Below are 16,644 nucleotides of genomic sequence, written 5' to 3' on the forward strand. Positions count from 1 at the left end.
GCTCAAAATGGGCAGTTATAACACAGAAGCACAAAGTTTCAAATCACATCTCACCTTTTCTTCTTGCTGTTGAGGAAGACGAGCAGCATCAAGATGAGGAAAAGGTAAAAAAAAAATTTTTTAAAAGAGAAGACCAGTGCAAATGTCAGTCTCATCAGGATTTAAAGGATGAAAACATCAGAAAGGTAACTTTGTAAACCTCAGAGTGCATGTTCGTAGGCTGAGGGGGTGTACCTGGGCTTCCAGGGCCAGCTTTCGGTCCTCAATGTTGATGATGGTGTGAGGTGGTGCAGCAGAGGTCATCATAGCCACTAACAGAGATATCATCAACATTTATTACTTAAAATGAACATCACACTGATGTGATTAACATTATTAAAAATAATAATTATAATAGTAAAAATAATAATGATAACAGTAATTTGGCATCTCCTGACGCCTGCCAGCCAGCTGCTGCTTTTCACACTGCAGCTGCAAGTCGCGCATGTACATGGTATGGTAAGTGCAGAGCAGGGGTGGAGGAGACCCAATCATACACATGCGCAGAGAGAAGGCCACGGACGCCTGGACTACCCAACAGCGCGTGATGTTATTTTTTTTCATTTATTTTTTTCTCGTACTGCGACAAGAAAATGTTTTTTTTTTTTCGCTTACCAGATTACAGATGCAGTACTTTAGAATTTAACCTTACAAAACAGGGCATGGTACCAGCAGCATAGGATTGCATATGATTAGAACTTTTTATTTCCAACGAGAACAAATAATAGTACCATAACTTCAATGAGTAGATGTGACTTGAAATGGGCAGTCCTTGTTATAAACAACAGATGAAGGCAGTCTGTATTGTAAACAAGGGAAGAAACTCTTTACCTTTGGCGCACCGGGCGACCTCAGCCCCGGTCCTGTAGGGGTCACAGCGGAACTCTTCCAGGGAGCTTATGGTGCACTGTCCCACGATGGGCTTCCGCCCAAACGGTCGGTGATCGATCACCTTCAGCACGATCGGAGGAGTGTACATCTCCTCTTTGGGAAGGAGCTGAAGCAAAGCAGAATCCGCCTTAATCTTTCACCCAAGCTCAACTTCACACCAAGTAAACTATACGGTATCTCACATGGCTGTAAATCTCAACTTTACCTCCCACACAGTTTTACATCTCAACCTAACCTTACATCTCTTCCTTATATCAAATTGTAAGTCGCTCTGAATAAGAGCATCAGCTAAATGGCTAAAATTTAAATGTGAATCTCAATTTACTACCAGCCAGTATGGTAGGACTGCCTTGTCGCTTGTCTAGAACCCTAAAACACGTTTGACTATTTTTAAAAATGGCCTCTCATTGGGGTCCTGCGCTGTGCTATCTTGCAGGTGGGTTCTGGGACAGTACCACTTTGAGGAAGAGGACCGATGCGGGGAAGTTTGGGCTCTTCTTGATGTTCCTGATGACGGCGGAGCGCACGATCTCGCCCCCGCACTCCACGATGAGGCTGGGGGAGGACACGGTGGCCAGCTGGTAGGGCTTCATGTTGCGCAGGCCCCAGGCCAGGATCTGGAAGGGCAGGCGTTGGAGCTGTTAGAGCCGCGGCTGACACGCTGAGACGATGAGGGTGATCACGATGATGATCTGGGTTAACTTCAGAGCTGGCTGCTGTCACAAACACCCCCCACCACTGGCAAGCAACCCTGTTTCTGGAGGTCTACCATCCTGTAGGTTTTAATTCCAGCCCTAATTTGCCACACGTGATTCTACTGATTAGCAGCTCAACGAGATCACTAGCTGTTGAATGAGGAGTGACAACCTCCAGGGTGGTAGATCTCCAGGAACAGGGCTGGTTACCGCAGTTGTTTAGGGCCACAACCATCCCTGGGCCACAGAATTCAAGTTTCAAGTTGTGTTTGAGACATTTTAATTGTACAGTAGTTACATGTCTGCTGTGATTGATTCCCAGGTCCACGATCACTCCCCAGACCCCCCTCCCCATGATCGCTTTATCCCCAAAAATTTAGGGTTGCCAAGGGAATTCTGGGTCCCCTGAAAGAATATTGCTCTGGGCCCCAATTTATGTGGGCCCCCCTCAAGCTGTGGGTCCCGAGAATCTTCACTGCGTTTTCACCCCACTAGCAACGGCCTTGAGCCCCCCCCCCGGACTCCTCGCGGCGGCTCTGGCTGACTGACCTCGATGGCGGTGAGCTGCACCACGGGGCGGATCCCCTGCGGCACCATGTAGAGCCTCTCCGCTCGCCGCGGGGGCAGGAGGGGCAGGTTAGACTCATTCGCCTGAGGACAGAGGGGGCAAAAAACACAGAGACTGCTCAGTACCGCTCGGCGGTGACCTGCGTCCATGGAAACGCCGCCGCCCGGCAAACTTAGCAAGCTCAGGTACGCTACCTTGTCCTTCAGGATCAGCTCGGCAGCCACCAGCATCTCCCCGGCAACCCGGCCCTTCTTGATTACGGGGTACCACAGGAGTCTGGGCGAAACGTCCATTCCAGGCTTCAGCTTCACCAGAGGGGGGCAGGAGCACCTGCCCAGAGCCTCGTCTTTGCCCTGTGGCGCAAGGTACGAATCACCACTGGGTCTAAACCAATTCCCAGTGGGTCAGAAAACTGCTGGGTGTGCACTTAATTCAAGATATGATTTAGCCCAATTAAAATACTAAGAATTAGCACCTTCCCAATAGCCTTAAGTACAAATAAACAAAAGAAAAAATTGGAGGAAAACTTATAATTTAGTAATATATTATAAATAATTTTGTGCTACTTAACTACAACTTGAAAAACCAGCTGGGATAATGTTCAGATGTAAAAATTGATCATTGTGAAAAATGTAATCTGTGCACAACAGAGCCAAATAAAAAAAAATAAAAAGACAGAAGCCGAACGCCTACCACTTGGTCACTGTCATAGAGCTCAAAAACCACACTGGACGGGTTGTGAGCTAAGGTCTGGGGGTCACCGTAGATTTCGATGTCGTCGAAGATGAGGGTCTGGTCCCAGGTTGGGTTTAGAGTGGACTTGATGATCTCGGTGGTTTTGCTCACGTGCAGAAAGGACACGTGTGCATAGGGATCTGAGTAAAACACACAACAGCATAGCCAATGTAGAATTATGACATTATCCTGTAAAATGGGAAGTGACCGAAATCAGAATATGGCCACTTCGCTGCAGTCTAATATCTGTGATATCATGATGACAGGTTACATTACTTAGGTAAGGTAAGCAGAGGTCCAGATTACAACTCGAGTCAAGTAAACTGTACTGGCAACCAGAAAAATTTATTATAATGCCTGTTTACGAGCTGCTCACCTGAAAAACTGTCTTTGTCCATGGCAGTGAGGTCTTTAGCTTGATAAACATAGACCCTGAGGTGGTACATAAAAGACCCTGCAAAAAAACAAAATGTGAGTGACTGAAAATGATAGGAAATTATGAACTGACCAGGAGAATTCCATTTCTAATAATGACCTCTGTGAAATCATTGTTGACAATCACTCCAGTCTAATGTCTAGAGCTGGGCTTTGTTGTTGAGTTGTTTTGTGTGTATGTGTGTGTGTGAGAGAGAGAGAGAGGTGAACGTGTGTGTATGGTGTAAGTGTTTGTATGATGTGTGTGCATGTGCATGTGTGTTTTGTGTGTGTGTGTGTGTGTGTGTGTGTGAGAGAGAGAGAGAAATATTGTATGTGTGCACACGTGCACCAGTGTGTGAGTGATGTCAGTTTGAGTGTGTGCATATGCGTGTGTGTGTGTGCATACGTGCGAGTGTGTGCGTGCGAGTGTGTGTATGTGTGTGTGCGTATGTGCGTGCGTTTGCGTAATGTATGTGTGTCCAGAGGAAGGGGCCGCAGGCGGGGGGACCTCTGCATCTCCTTCCTGTGACGGGGCTGTGATTGCCTCTCTGAGTGCACATGTGCACCCGGAGACACAATCACAGCTTTTAATCAGCTGGCTCTCGTTCTGGCCACTCACTGTCAAAGCTGCAGGAAACAGTGGGCGTGTTGGCACCGAACAGCTTGGTCGGGTCTTTTTTGGAGCCCTTCTCCTCATCATCAATCCCCTGAATAATACACAATGGCGGGCCTTGAGTGCACTGTCCACATCTTCCATTGTGTCAACATTTTTCAGGAAACTACCGTGAGCGCAAATTCCAGCAAACACAATTAACTGCCCGCCTGTGCAGTAAAAGAGAACGCCATTTTAAAGCTGGTATTTATAACACTGGGGTACAACAGAATGAAACATCTGTATTAGTAACATCTGAGGTTTTACTGTACAGACATAATTATACAGGTCGTTTGGGGCTCCGCTAAGAGCTCACCAGCGCCCCCTCCAGGTTGAAGATGGCGGACGGGCCCAAGCGATCAGAGGGAGCCATCTTCCTCCTCCAGCGTCTGCGCCGAAACGTGTCAGACGAGCGCTCCTTCCGGTGGAACTTCCAGCCAATCAGAGAGGAGTACTCCCAGCCCTCCAGAGGCCCTCTTCTCTGTTGGTCCATAGGGGCACAGAAGGCAGGACCATGGTGAGTATTTCCAATCTTCAGTTGCACAACTGCAGCAATACCACGCCAACAAGAAACTCAGCCACAGCATAGCCACGCCCACAGGAAGCTCAGTCCCAGCACAGACACGCCCACAAGAAGCACAGACACGCCCACAGGAAGCTCAGCCACAGCACAGCCACACCCACAGGAAGCTCAGTTACAGCACAGCCACGCCCACAGGAAGCTCAGTCACAGCACAGCCACGCCCACAGGAAGCTCAGTCACAGCACAGCCACGCCCACAGGAAGCTCAGCCACAACACAGCCATGCCCATAGGAAGCTCAGCCACAGCACAGCCACGCCCACAGGAAGCTCAGCCACAGCACAGCCACGCCCACAGGAAGCTCAGCCACAGCATAGCCACGCCCACAGGAAGCTCAGCCATGGCACAGCCACGCCCACAGGAAGCTCAGTCACAGCTCAGCCACGCCCACAGGAAGCTCAGCCATGGCACAGCCACGCCCATAGGAAGCTCGGTCACAGCTCAGCCACGCCCACAGGAAGCTCAGCCATAGCACAGCCACGCCCACAGGAAGCTCAGCTACAGCACAGCCATGCCCACAGGAAGCTCAGCCACAACACAGCCACACCCACAGGAAGCTCAGCCACAGCACAGCCACGCCCACAGGAAGCTTGCTCCTCTCACCTCTGAGGGGGTGGTGGGTTCCGCCACCTTCCGCCGCTGCCGAATCATCCTCCTTCGGCGGTGCACATGGTACATCTTCTCCACGGGACCCCAGGACTTGGGTTTGTCATTGGGAGGGACTGTTATCCCGTACTCCCAACCTGGAGTCACACACACACAAACAGGCCAAACAAATATGTCACATATATCAAAATATGTAAATCATTGACACGTTTCTAAATGTGGGGTTTTAAGTGTTTTTTTTTTTTTTACCTTTTTCGTCCACGGCTCGGTTGGTGTCGTAGCTCCACTCGTCCTCCCATTTCCAGCCAGAAGGGCACTCGATCTCGTCTGGGCTCTGTGCCTTGTCTCCATTCTGCAAATCACCACCGGCCCTTACAATCCTGTCCATCTCTAATGATTGTTTTATACGCTGTAAGCCACACGGTGCTACAAGACAGCCATTGACTATTACACCCTAAAGGCCAAGCAGCACAGTTCACAATGAAGTTAAGAGTCAGATTTAACCCTTGTGTCGTCTTCATACTATGTATGCACCCCGTGTCCACAGGGTCAAAAATGACCCACCTTTTCTGACCCCCCCCCCCCCAGTGATAAAGCCTCTTCATTGAATTTTAAACCTTAAATCAATATTTTTCATGTAGAAACAGCCGGACACTCATTTCACTGTGGTTGAACTCAGGAAAGGTAAATGTTTTCCCTCTGAGGACAACGCAAAGGTTAAGGGGAAATGTTGTGTCTTTGGTGGAGTGCGATAGGGCAGGTGCGGTTTCCTCACCACGTCCGTGTAGGGTTCTGCCGCCGGTTTCCACTCTCCTCCGGGGTAGCGCGTCTCATTCTGGAACACCTCGTCCATGAACTCCGTGTGTCCCGCGTCCGCCTCCGTCAGCAACCTGGTTCACACGGGTAAGACATGCTCGGTGCCTGCAGAAGCCAAACTCTAGGGCCACCGGCCCACTCAACCGGGGATCACTGCTGGTCAGGGTGCCAGATTAACCCTTCTGAAGAGCAGGTTTTGTGGAATTTTTTATTAAAAATTTTCGCCCGGTACTCTTATTTTAAAAAGTCAGTGTTCTAGAACTCCTTTTGTTTGTTTTCAATTACCATTTGTGATTGTTACATCGGCATTAGAATGATCGGTTAAGAGAATTCTAATCACATATTTATGATCTCATACCTTAAAGGGACCAGAAATGGATTAAGCATGGCAGCCGGGAAGCTGATCCTGTTCTAGTTCATGGATGGGCCACATGGTCCCGTATAGAAACTGGACTGTGGTTGCCCACCCACGGGGATACACACAGTTGAATTTGGCATTGCCCCGGGATGGGAGGGTTTCATTTGGCTGGGCAAAAGGGACCCCTACTGGTCACTTGTGTGCTTGCAAGTTCATGTGTTAAGTTGCACACAAAGAGGCCTGATTTACTAAAAACCTCTTAGCATATGCAAAACCTTTTAGCATATGCAAAATAACGCAACCAATGTTTGGTGCAAAACAAATCCCATGACCAATCATTGCTAAAAAGGTTTTTGCACATGCTAAAGGTCTTAGCGAATCAGGCCCAAAGCATCTTAAGTGTGGTAAAAGGCAGCAGCTGATATCATGCGCTTCAGAGGGGAGCACAATGCTCGTCTGTGCCCTCCTGATTCAGGAGCGTGGGCCATTGTAAGGAGCTGTGGCATTATTGGAGCGTTCCAAATTGGGATGAAAAGGGGGAAAAAATTTTATAAAAATGGGCTGAACTAATGCAGTTCTCTCGGAGCTCACGAGTTGATGGATGACGGAGCAGGCCGAGCGCAATCCGTAATTTTTTTTTACAGTTTTGTTTGTATACAGACCACAATATACAGTGCTTCTTGGTGAAAGATCTATGAGTTGAAACAGTAACCATAACAGTAGAGTAAAATATAACCTATTCTTCGCAACATAAGTGTGCAAGTTTTCATTCCGAAACAAGCGGCTAACTATTTTGACAGGTATGTGTGCGCCTCTAACGATCACGTGGTGCCAACAGCAACGTTGGCACGGAAACAGCCCCATTTTCTGAAGTCGCCTCACATTCTAGACGGACAGAGGAAAAAACAGTGACGAATGTGTGTGCAATTTTCATATTGTTTTTATGGCCTCCCTCCGCTCAGCTGTTAACTCCTGGGAAAATGGCGTCAATTGTAAGGACCGCAGTGTTATCACACAGTTTAGAGTTTGTGTGCCAAGAGGAAGAAAGTTCCCCTCACCCCCACCCCCCCCCCAAAATCACTTGTTATTACATTACATTACAGGCATTTAGCAGACGCTCTTATCCAGAGCGACTTACACAACTTTTTTTTACATAGCACTTCACATTGTATCCATTTATACAGCTGGATATATACTGAAGCAATGCAGGTTAAGTACCTTGCTCAAGGGTACAACGGCAGTGTCCTTACCCGGGAATCGAACCTACGACCTTTCGGTTACAAGCCCAGTTCCTTACCCACTGTGCCACACTTGTCACGCACAAAATTTGGGAGTTTGACGTAGAGGGGAAAAGACCAGAAAGTCAAGCAACAGGATAAACACAAGGAGAGCATTAATGAACCTTTTCAACAATGTTCATGATTTCAGCAGTGGAGTGCAGGTTATACACAGGCCTACCAGCCCCTGACACACTGAAGGGAATTCCAGAAAAGTCTGTTTCCTCCGATTGTGTTCTGGGTGTGGGGATTTCTTAACAGTCCTTCAACTCATAATAAATCATTACTGCAGAGAAACCCAAAACCCAGTTTAATGCTGACTTTTTGTAACTGCATGTGTTTCATGCTGACTCTTTGTTACAGTATGTAAATGGTAAATGGACTGCATTTCTATAGCGCTTTTATCCAAAGCGCTTTACAATTGATGCCTCTCATTTGCCAGAGCAGTTAGGGGTTAGGGGTTAGGTGTCTTGCTCAAGGACACTTCGACACGCCCAGGGTGGGGTTTGAACCGGCAATCCTCCGACTGCCAGTCAATCGGTCTTATCTCATGAGCTATGTCGCCCCATGAGCTATGTGTTTTATGCTACTTGCTACTGTCTGGTGCTGTATGGGAGTGGGGGGGGTGTTGGATGATTACAAAAGTTAGAATAATTTAAGAAGGTTTGTGAATAGCATTTCGAACAGTGTCCAGTCATGTGAGTATGACAAAATCCCACCTCGTGGGTTCGACAAAACTCCTCACCCCTTCCCGGTCGGGCAGGAAACTCCGCCCTTCCAGTTCCCAGTAGCAGAGAATGTGCCGCCACTCAGCTGTGCCCCTTCCGTAAAACTGGGCCGGTCCTGGCCACAGCCCAAGCGTGCCCACCATTACCACGAAACTGCCATAATTGTCATATGCCACATGAAACCTGAAGATTGCACCACACAGCTACACACACAACGCAATATCCATAATATGCACATACCGACATACAAACTCTATAACATGCACCAACACAAAACAGCACATTCATACACACTCACCATTACAAACAACATTCTAATACCCATACCAAACACATCCAACACTACAACCATTACCAAACACACAACCCAACACTGCACCATTACAAACACAACAGACCGCAACACTGCACACTAAAAAAACAACAAGCTCTAGTATGCTGCACCACTGCAAACAAAATACACTGCATAACACTGCACCACTGCAAACCCAAGACACTATTGCGCTGCAGTCCATCATTTAATGTGGCTCTTTTTAACACACAATACACAGAATACTAATTTCTAAATAAATATCACCGCAGTACACACATTACATGACCTTGCCTGGTAAAATCACTCAGTAGGGTTTTGTTTTATTTGGGGGACGGCGTGTTGATATAATGATGTATAATCGTGACTGTATTATTTGGATATGATTCTCACCATCTCTGCGAACACGCTGAAGGTCCCCTCGGAAAAGCTGTTGAACTTCTTCTCGTGCGCGGACAGCCCGAGCCACATGTTCACCCGCAGCTGGACCGGAACCTTCAGACCTTTATTTTTGTCCATGGGGTACTTAAAAAATATTTTTAAAAAAAGAAAAAGCAAGCTAAAACTCCACAGAGCGCACAGTGTAACAGCATAAAATAGGTTAATGTTGAATCTGCCTTTTGGCCTTAGACCTCATCGTCAGTCCTTAGAGGTGAATCTTATGAACGGACAAGGACAACAGCTGCCCCAGACATCGGTGGGGGTGGGGGCAAGGGGGGGGGGGGGACCCAAGGGTTCAGTTTTAGGAGTTTTTGGGGAAAATGATGACAGTGGTATGCACCTGTATGGACATTCTGTTTCCAGCCACAGCTGTGCAGTGTACACTAGGTACCTATATGAAAAATAGTCTGTTTGCAATTGCAGTTGTGCATTCCACTCTATGGTACCTGTATGAAAACAGTCTTTCCCATTGTAGTTGTGTAGTGCACATGGCATACCTATCTGAAAACCGTCTTTCCCATTGAAGCTGTGTAGTGTACACTATGTGCCTATGTCAAAACAGTTTGTTTCTCATTGCAGTTGTGTAGTCCGCAGGTAAGGTACCGTACCTGCATGAAGATGGTCTGGGTCTGGCCGCAGTGCTTTCCGATGGCCTGCTCACTGAGGGTGGAGTACAGGACCCGATTGGCTGGGATTCGCGCGTAGGCCACCCTCCTCTCCCCCCTCAGCATCCAGATGATCACGTCCGGCATGCTGTTTTGGGGCTGCAGGAAGAAACACATCCGTAACAACTCAGGAACAAGGAACTGGTACACTCTCAAAACAGATGTGTTAAAAAAAAAAAAAAAAAACCACACACACAATGTGTCTATTTTTAAACACACATCCATATCTAGCTAAGGACAATGCGTTTTGTGTTACTTTCAACACAGTCTGTGTTAAAAGTCTCCCTTTGTAACACACAAATTGTACATTTGTCACACAAAAGTAGTAACATTGACATGTTGAAATTACATGAAAGCAGTAGCACAAATAGTGTGTTTGAGTACTGGAGTGTGTTTGACTATCAGAGTATATTGAAAGAGCATATGAAAGCACATTTTAGCACTTATTACTGTATTAAGAGTTTATTTGTGTATTGCAGAATATTTGACTTTGAACCTATTGAGTCTGTACATATCAAAGAAAACGTGAGCGCTTGTGTATCAGGGCTTATTCAAGTAGTGGAGTACATTTGAGCCTCTACATTTCCAAGCAAATTGAAGTGCTTTTGTACCAGAGCTTAACTGAGTATTGGAGTCTATCTGGGCCCTTAAATAAAGTGTTTTTGTATAAGATCTTATTTGAGTATTGGAGCGTATCTGGGCCCTTAAATAAAGTGTTTTTGTATAAGATCTTATTTGAGTATTGGAGCGTATCAGAGCCCTTAAATTAAGTGTTTTTGTATAAGATCTTATTTGAGTATTGGAGCGTATCAGAGCCCTTAAATGAAGTGTTTTTGTATAAGATCTTATTTGAGTATTGGAGCGTATCAGAGCCCTTAAATGAAGTGTTTTTGTATAAGATCTTATTTGAGTATTGGAGCGTATCTGGGCCCTTAAATAAAGTGTTTTTGTATAAGATCTTATTTGAGTATTGGAGCGTATCTGGGGTCTTAAATAAAGTGTTTTTGTATACGATCTTATTTGAGTATTGGAGCGTATCAGAGCCCTTAAATTAAGTGTTTTTGTATAAGATCTTATTTGAGTATTGGAGCGTATCTGGGCCCTGGCATGTGAAAGCATATCTGAGCACAGCTCGTTAAGCCACGGTGGCCGAACCTCGTCGGCCAGCTGCTGCAGCTTGTCCAGCCAGTCCTCGATGTCCCCCAGCGTGGCCAGCACGTCGGTGGCCGCCTCCTTCATGTTCTCGGCCTCCTGCTGGATGGTCCCCAGGGTGCTGTCCCGCATCTTCTTCAGCTGCAGGTCCAGGGCCGTCAGGTTCGCCCTGCCCTCCAGCTCCGGCATTTTGAAGCTGGAAGGAGCACAGGGCGTGGCCTCTGATCAACAGAACCATGGCATCCACCTGATAGTGGTCCGTCCTTCACGAACATTACATTTACATTACATTTATTTGGCAGATGCTTTTATCCAAAGCGACGTACTGTAAGTAAACGTGGCTGAACAAACAGTTCTTTCTTTTCTTTCTCTTTTTTTAATTTATTTTTTTAATTTGAATGAAATTTTTTTATTTGAAAGTTGTGAGGCATAGCATGTCCAGTTCCCAACCCAATTTGGAATGGCCAATCATCTGGGACCGCAGCCACGTTCATGCACAGATGTGTTAAAAACACATAACGTGTCTTTTTTTTTTTTTTTTTTTTTACACAACTCCGATGTCTAGTTAACGACAACACATTTTGTGTTACTTTCAACACAGTCTGCGTTAAAAAGGCTCATTATTTTGCAAGTAGCTGCGAAATTGCACAAACTGGAATTAGAACTGAACAAAAAGCCAGGTGTGAGCCAAATGAACAAATCATTTCAAGTCTTCAGCCAAATTATCAGCCATCAATGGCTGTCATCAATCAACTTAATTTATTATCAACACGTCTTTCGTTAATCAGCTCGGTTACCAACTGTCACTGATCAAACTGCTCGTTTGAAGCTGCCACCGTCTGTGCTTTACCTGCTGAGGTCTTCAATCAAGTGGTTGATCAGTTTGAGCCAGATCTCGGCCAGGCGAGTTTCAGGAACTTTAGCCGAAACGGCCGTCTTCAGGGAGGTGATGTTGGACTCCTGAAACCAAAAACCAAACCTTAAAGCACGCATTGGGAGGAAAACACAGCTGTACGGATGAACGGTGCGTTTTATACGATGTTGGAATGGATGAAAACGACATCTAAGGCTTTGTAAATACACATAACTGTCCTTGTGTCTGGGACGCAAGTCATATAGTCATACTTCTACCTCTATTAGAATTGTAGTTTTGGTATATAAGAAACAAATTACATGGATAGCGCTATCAAGTAGATGCCACGTTCTCTTACCAATCGGTCAACAATGTACAGGATAACGTTGACAGACTCTAAACGGTGGCTTATGTCCTCCCAGAAAGACGTGATGATGACAACCGGTTTTGTGTTGGCCCAGGGCAAGTAATAGTAGTGATTTCCTATTAAAAAAGGGCATTAAATAGACGCTCCATGAGAGAAAATCAAAGATGTATCATTTGAAACAGTACGAAACTGCGTCGCAAATGATGTCATTACACAAATGCAATTAACAGTCTCTTTGTTTCTTTGGCAGGCTAATTGCTCCCGCTCTCACCATCGAACACGGCGCAGCTGTACTGGGTTGTTGAGGCCAGGGGCTTGCACGTGGAGTCCAGCTTGTTGCCATAGTTTCCGATGCTGACTTCGAACTGGATGGGTTCCCCAGGTTCCTGCAGCATGCACCCGCTGTGGAACACCGCGCAGAGAGAGAACTTCCTGCGCCGCTGGTACTTCTGCAAGAAGAGACGCCCAGAGCCCACCGGTGAGGCAAAGGAACATACTGCAATATATTTTACATACAGTATGTGCACCTTTTTAAAGATACAACAGTAAATATATTTCACAGCAGTGTATGTTTAAAATATATATATATTGCAGTATCTGAAAGTGGCAATAATTTCAATGTTTGCCCATACATTCTGAAGCGTTGCAAACATTGTGATATATTCTATTTCTACATATTTTCAGTGTGTTGTATCTCCATGAGGCCAGACATGAGTTAAGCTACTGTGTAACCGCCGAGCTGCTTGTGAAAGGAAACAACCAACATTCCGGAATGAATCTCAGAAAAAAGAATCCACTCTTCCGTCATCTCCCAGTGACCAGCAGGGTTCCACACGTCTTCCCAGCGTCTTCCCCTGAGATGCTACAACGCGCCACACCTGATGCCTTTACCTCAGCCACAAGGATGTCGTCGCTCGGTATGTCGTCAATCTTCTTTTCAGCTTTGGCGTCCAGCTGGGTGGTGAGTTCAACCAGAACTCTTCCCCTGTAGGCCACCCCTTCGCCCTGTCAAACAAAGACTCCTCATTTTTAAAAGCACACCATAGCGGAATGTTAAATATTTGGCGGGATGTTAGAATGTTGAAAATGTGTGGATTCTAGTTTTTTATGTTCTCAATCACTAAGCAGCTGCATTTTGGTGGTAACTTGAAAAATATGAACTGGTGGTGGCTCTGACGTGACAATGAAATCCCTGACTATGAGAAAAATATATTTTATATAGATAAAAAGCTTCAGTATTGTAAGTCCTATATCACAGCATTGCACGGCATATTATAGCATTACATTTATGTCAGGGCTAGGTTTGTAAAGATACTCAAAAAAGTATTTACATAGCAATGTATATAACAAAGAGCACTCTCGTGGTCTGTCAGTTATCAGAAGTTCACTGAGTACTCAAAGATGAAGTGTATTGCTTTATAAAACTTACGCCTGGTTCACAAAGACGTATGACGTCCTGGAATTGTTTGTCAGTACGATTCTTTCTCCCAGCAGAAAACTGAATTCCCTTGAATGGATTCTACCGCAAACACACATTATCGTATGCCAGCGTACCTTCCCAAAGTTGAGGTCCTCGTACGGGTCTGCGAGGCCAGTGAATTCTCTGGGGCTTCCATAGAGGTTTACGTAGCAGGGACCAAACGCTGGCAGGAACCCCACCTCCGAAATCCCAGAATTCCCTGCGAATCACAGCGGCAGGTCTTTATAGAGTGGGCTAGAAGTGGGTGAGAACTGTGAGTTTTTGGTTAGATCACATGCTGTCCAGGATCTGTCTGTTAGTACTGTTTTCTGGGCTTGGTTAACTGAAGCACATACAGCATAAGCACATGTAAGCATGCATCGCAATCACACAAGGAAATGAGAAATATTACATAAAGGATGTAGAATACCTTAGGTCATAATAAACTGAAATAGCAGGTTCAAGTTAATATAACAGCTTCGCCTGTGAAGTTAGTCTGCATACTACTACCTTAACTATGGAACCAAGGATTCAGCAAATAACACAAGCAAACCATTCAGGTCCCATAATAATCTAGCATAGGACCTCCTCACAAATGTAAATGAAGGAGAATGCAAACTACATGGGCTTGTTATCATACATGACCATCAAAAACAAATGTCTCAGTGCCACGTTTGAAGGAAAAGAAACAGGCCAATGCCATTTTACTGGTCTCCACACGTAATATTTAAAAAAAATGTAAATGCTTTTTCCCGGAATTTTTTGAATGTCCAATTATATTTATGAAGGCCAATCATTGTGTGTGTGTGTGGGGGGGGGGGTGTTTGGGTCTCTAGAGAGCAGTGAGACATGGATCGTAGACCGCTGACCTTTAATAAACCTGGAACCCTGACTGATTCCACCAACAACTAGCCCCTCCAGGGCTACCAGCCACAGTTGGTTGGCAGTGGTGTGGTCTGGGATCAAACCCAAACCATGGGGCCCATCCAAGCATTAGAACGGTGTCTTAACAGGATGAGCCACCGAGCAACCCCGCACATACTTATTATCACCACCCTCAGTTTCCATAGCACAGCAGAGGGAAGGTTAGAGGTTAGCGTAAGCATAACAGCATAAAACCAGGGGTTATGTGATTAATTGTACTGTGTACACTAATTCACAACATATATGCTTAACCCACAGAGTGCCACTGCTTTACTGATGCCATTGTTCTCAAGAGAATAACTCCTTTGTGGCACAGTCTGCAGGTAGCCATTCCACAGTGAAAGTGGAACAAAAAACTATTCAACAGGGCCACAGCACTTTCCTCTTCTATCTAATCACTATCTGATATTAATATTTACCCATTTCAACTACATTTTGAGTTGTCCTTTCATTTGGTGAAATTCTTTCAATGGCATGTAATACTTTGCAATGATTAATTTGACAGACACACAGTGCGGACAACACAAGCGGTTATGCACACTATAAGCTATAAACCACAAAATTTACCCAGTGCTAAAATCGAGTTGTATTCCAGGTGACAAATAAGGTTTTTGTGGACCAAAACTGCCAGCTGAAAATTTATTTCCACATATATTGTGCTCGCTTTCTCTCCTTGCGACTGTTTTCACAAATAATTACGCAGCTGAACTGGCATTATTTTTCAAGCAATTTGCATGAATGAAGCTTTTTTTCACTTTACACCATGCATATAACTGGTTTTAGCGCTGGATTTCATGCAAAAGAACTGGGCAGCCACTATATGAACCTTCAGGTCCTGGTGCAGCCTCATTGCCCGAACATGAGTCTATTTCGAGAGAAAGAAACGATGCATGTCAATCAAGAACAGCTCAAATGACAGTATTCACATTTATATGCATATTTTATTTTTTGCCTCACATTTGTCATTACCATTTGCACACCGCTGATTACACACTGACTTTCCACGACAGGGCCTTACCGTCAATCTCGCCACCAGAGGACGCTATTTTAGTCAGGTTTAAGAAGGTGGTTCCTATGGCATCGTTCCTGGTGAGCCGATCCCTGCAGGAGAGATTAAGTGGCCTGCAGTTAGTACTGTTTATCCAACGCTGCAGGGCCATGTTGTGCTTACAGTTAACACAGCTCTTCTCCCGCTCCGGAATCCTCCTCTTCAGACCCCTGCCCTCTCCCTGACCCCCCACTTCCAACACAGACTACAACTGAGTGCTATATCCTCCTAAGGCCTGCCAATGCATTTTTGTCTCCTGTAGGGAACATGAGTCTCTGTTCTTAATCTCAAGAACCATATACAGTATTCTACTTTGCTGAAACCCACACTAAAAGGGCCATTCCATAAAAATAAAAGGAATAGTATTTTTTAAAAATATTTTCACATTTTTTGTTTTTTTGTCATCCAAGACATTTGTATTAGGTAAAAAAAAATGTAAATACTTTTTTTTCTGCCAGGATATTACACTGGTTAACTTTAACATGCAGCCTGCTGAAAAATTCACTTACCAGTCGTAAACTGTCAACTTGATGCGTTCGCACATTGATGGAAACTGCATTAACAAAAATGAAAATAAGTCTCTTCTGGTTTTGATAACATTACAATATGATTATACCTATGCTGGTTTCATGCGAATATCTAATAATACATATTCTGTCCTGATAGAATATTAATCCTTTAGACACTGAAAGAAACATCTATTCTCACAGATATTCAGAGAGTTTTCTTCCTCTTACCTTGACCTGCAAATTGATCCGCTGGTTCCATTCTGGGTTTGCATTTTTCTCTATTATTTTTGTACAGATCTAAACAATGAAACAACACAAACTATTAGAAACCTAGCACGATACTGTTTACATAGCTTGAGATACACTATTCAGTCTATTTGAATTCATCATTTGTAGTGGTCAGCGCTAGCTAACTAAAGAACTAGTGATTTGTTAGCAAAATTTCTGTTTGTTTGCTAACAAGTTTAGCAGCAGCTTTTTACCAAGCAAATTTACCTGTAGCTACTTACAATACAGTACGATACAGTTAGCGCTCTATATGCTGTAAGTGTAC

General features: G+C 45.1%; 1 protein-coding gene across 1 annotated transcript in view; it reads right to left on the bottom strand.

The window, feature by feature from the left end:
- Positions 1-16,644, bottom strand: part of LOC135245221 (myoferlin-like) — a 47,581-nt gene that overhangs the window by 10,024 nt on the left and 20,913 nt on the right. The window contains exons 16-40 of the mRNA XM_064318139.1: positions 16,320-16,388; positions 16,092-16,135; positions 15,553-15,635; positions 13,706-13,830; positions 13,043-13,156; positions 12,423-12,600; positions 12,143-12,267; positions 11,782-11,891; positions 10,935-11,127; positions 9,723-9,878; positions 9,060-9,198; positions 8,381-8,478; positions 5,960-6,076; positions 5,434-5,536; positions 5,182-5,321; positions 4,314-4,478; positions 3,965-4,052; positions 3,305-3,382; positions 2,887-3,068; positions 2,388-2,546; positions 2,175-2,276; positions 1,386-1,547; positions 871-1,036; positions 235-311; positions 55-66 (exon numbers count right to left, since the gene is read on the bottom strand). Of these exons, the coding sequence (XP_064174209.1) occupies positions 55-66; positions 235-311; positions 871-1,036; positions 1,386-1,547; positions 2,175-2,276; positions 2,388-2,546; positions 2,887-3,068; positions 3,305-3,382; positions 3,965-4,052; positions 4,314-4,478; positions 5,182-5,321; positions 5,434-5,536; positions 5,960-6,076; positions 8,381-8,478; positions 9,060-9,198; positions 9,723-9,878; positions 10,935-11,127; positions 11,782-11,891; positions 12,143-12,267; positions 12,423-12,600; positions 13,043-13,156; positions 13,706-13,830; positions 15,553-15,635; positions 16,092-16,135; positions 16,320-16,388 (2,985 nt within the window). The remainder of the gene's footprint in view (positions 1-54; positions 67-234; positions 312-870; positions 1,037-1,385; positions 1,548-2,174; positions 2,277-2,387; positions 2,547-2,886; positions 3,069-3,304; positions 3,383-3,964; positions 4,053-4,313; positions 4,479-5,181; positions 5,322-5,433; positions 5,537-5,959; positions 6,077-8,380; positions 8,479-9,059; positions 9,199-9,722; positions 9,879-10,934; positions 11,128-11,781; positions 11,892-12,142; positions 12,268-12,422; positions 12,601-13,042; positions 13,157-13,705; positions 13,831-15,552; positions 15,636-16,091; positions 16,136-16,319; positions 16,389-16,644) is intronic.

This window comes from Anguilla rostrata, chromosome 18, assembly GCF_018555375.3.
Source record: "Anguilla rostrata isolate EN2019 chromosome 18, ASM1855537v3, whole genome shotgun sequence".
NCBI classification, from domain to species: domain Eukaryota; kingdom Metazoa; phylum Chordata; class Actinopteri; order Anguilliformes; family Anguillidae; genus Anguilla; species Anguilla rostrata.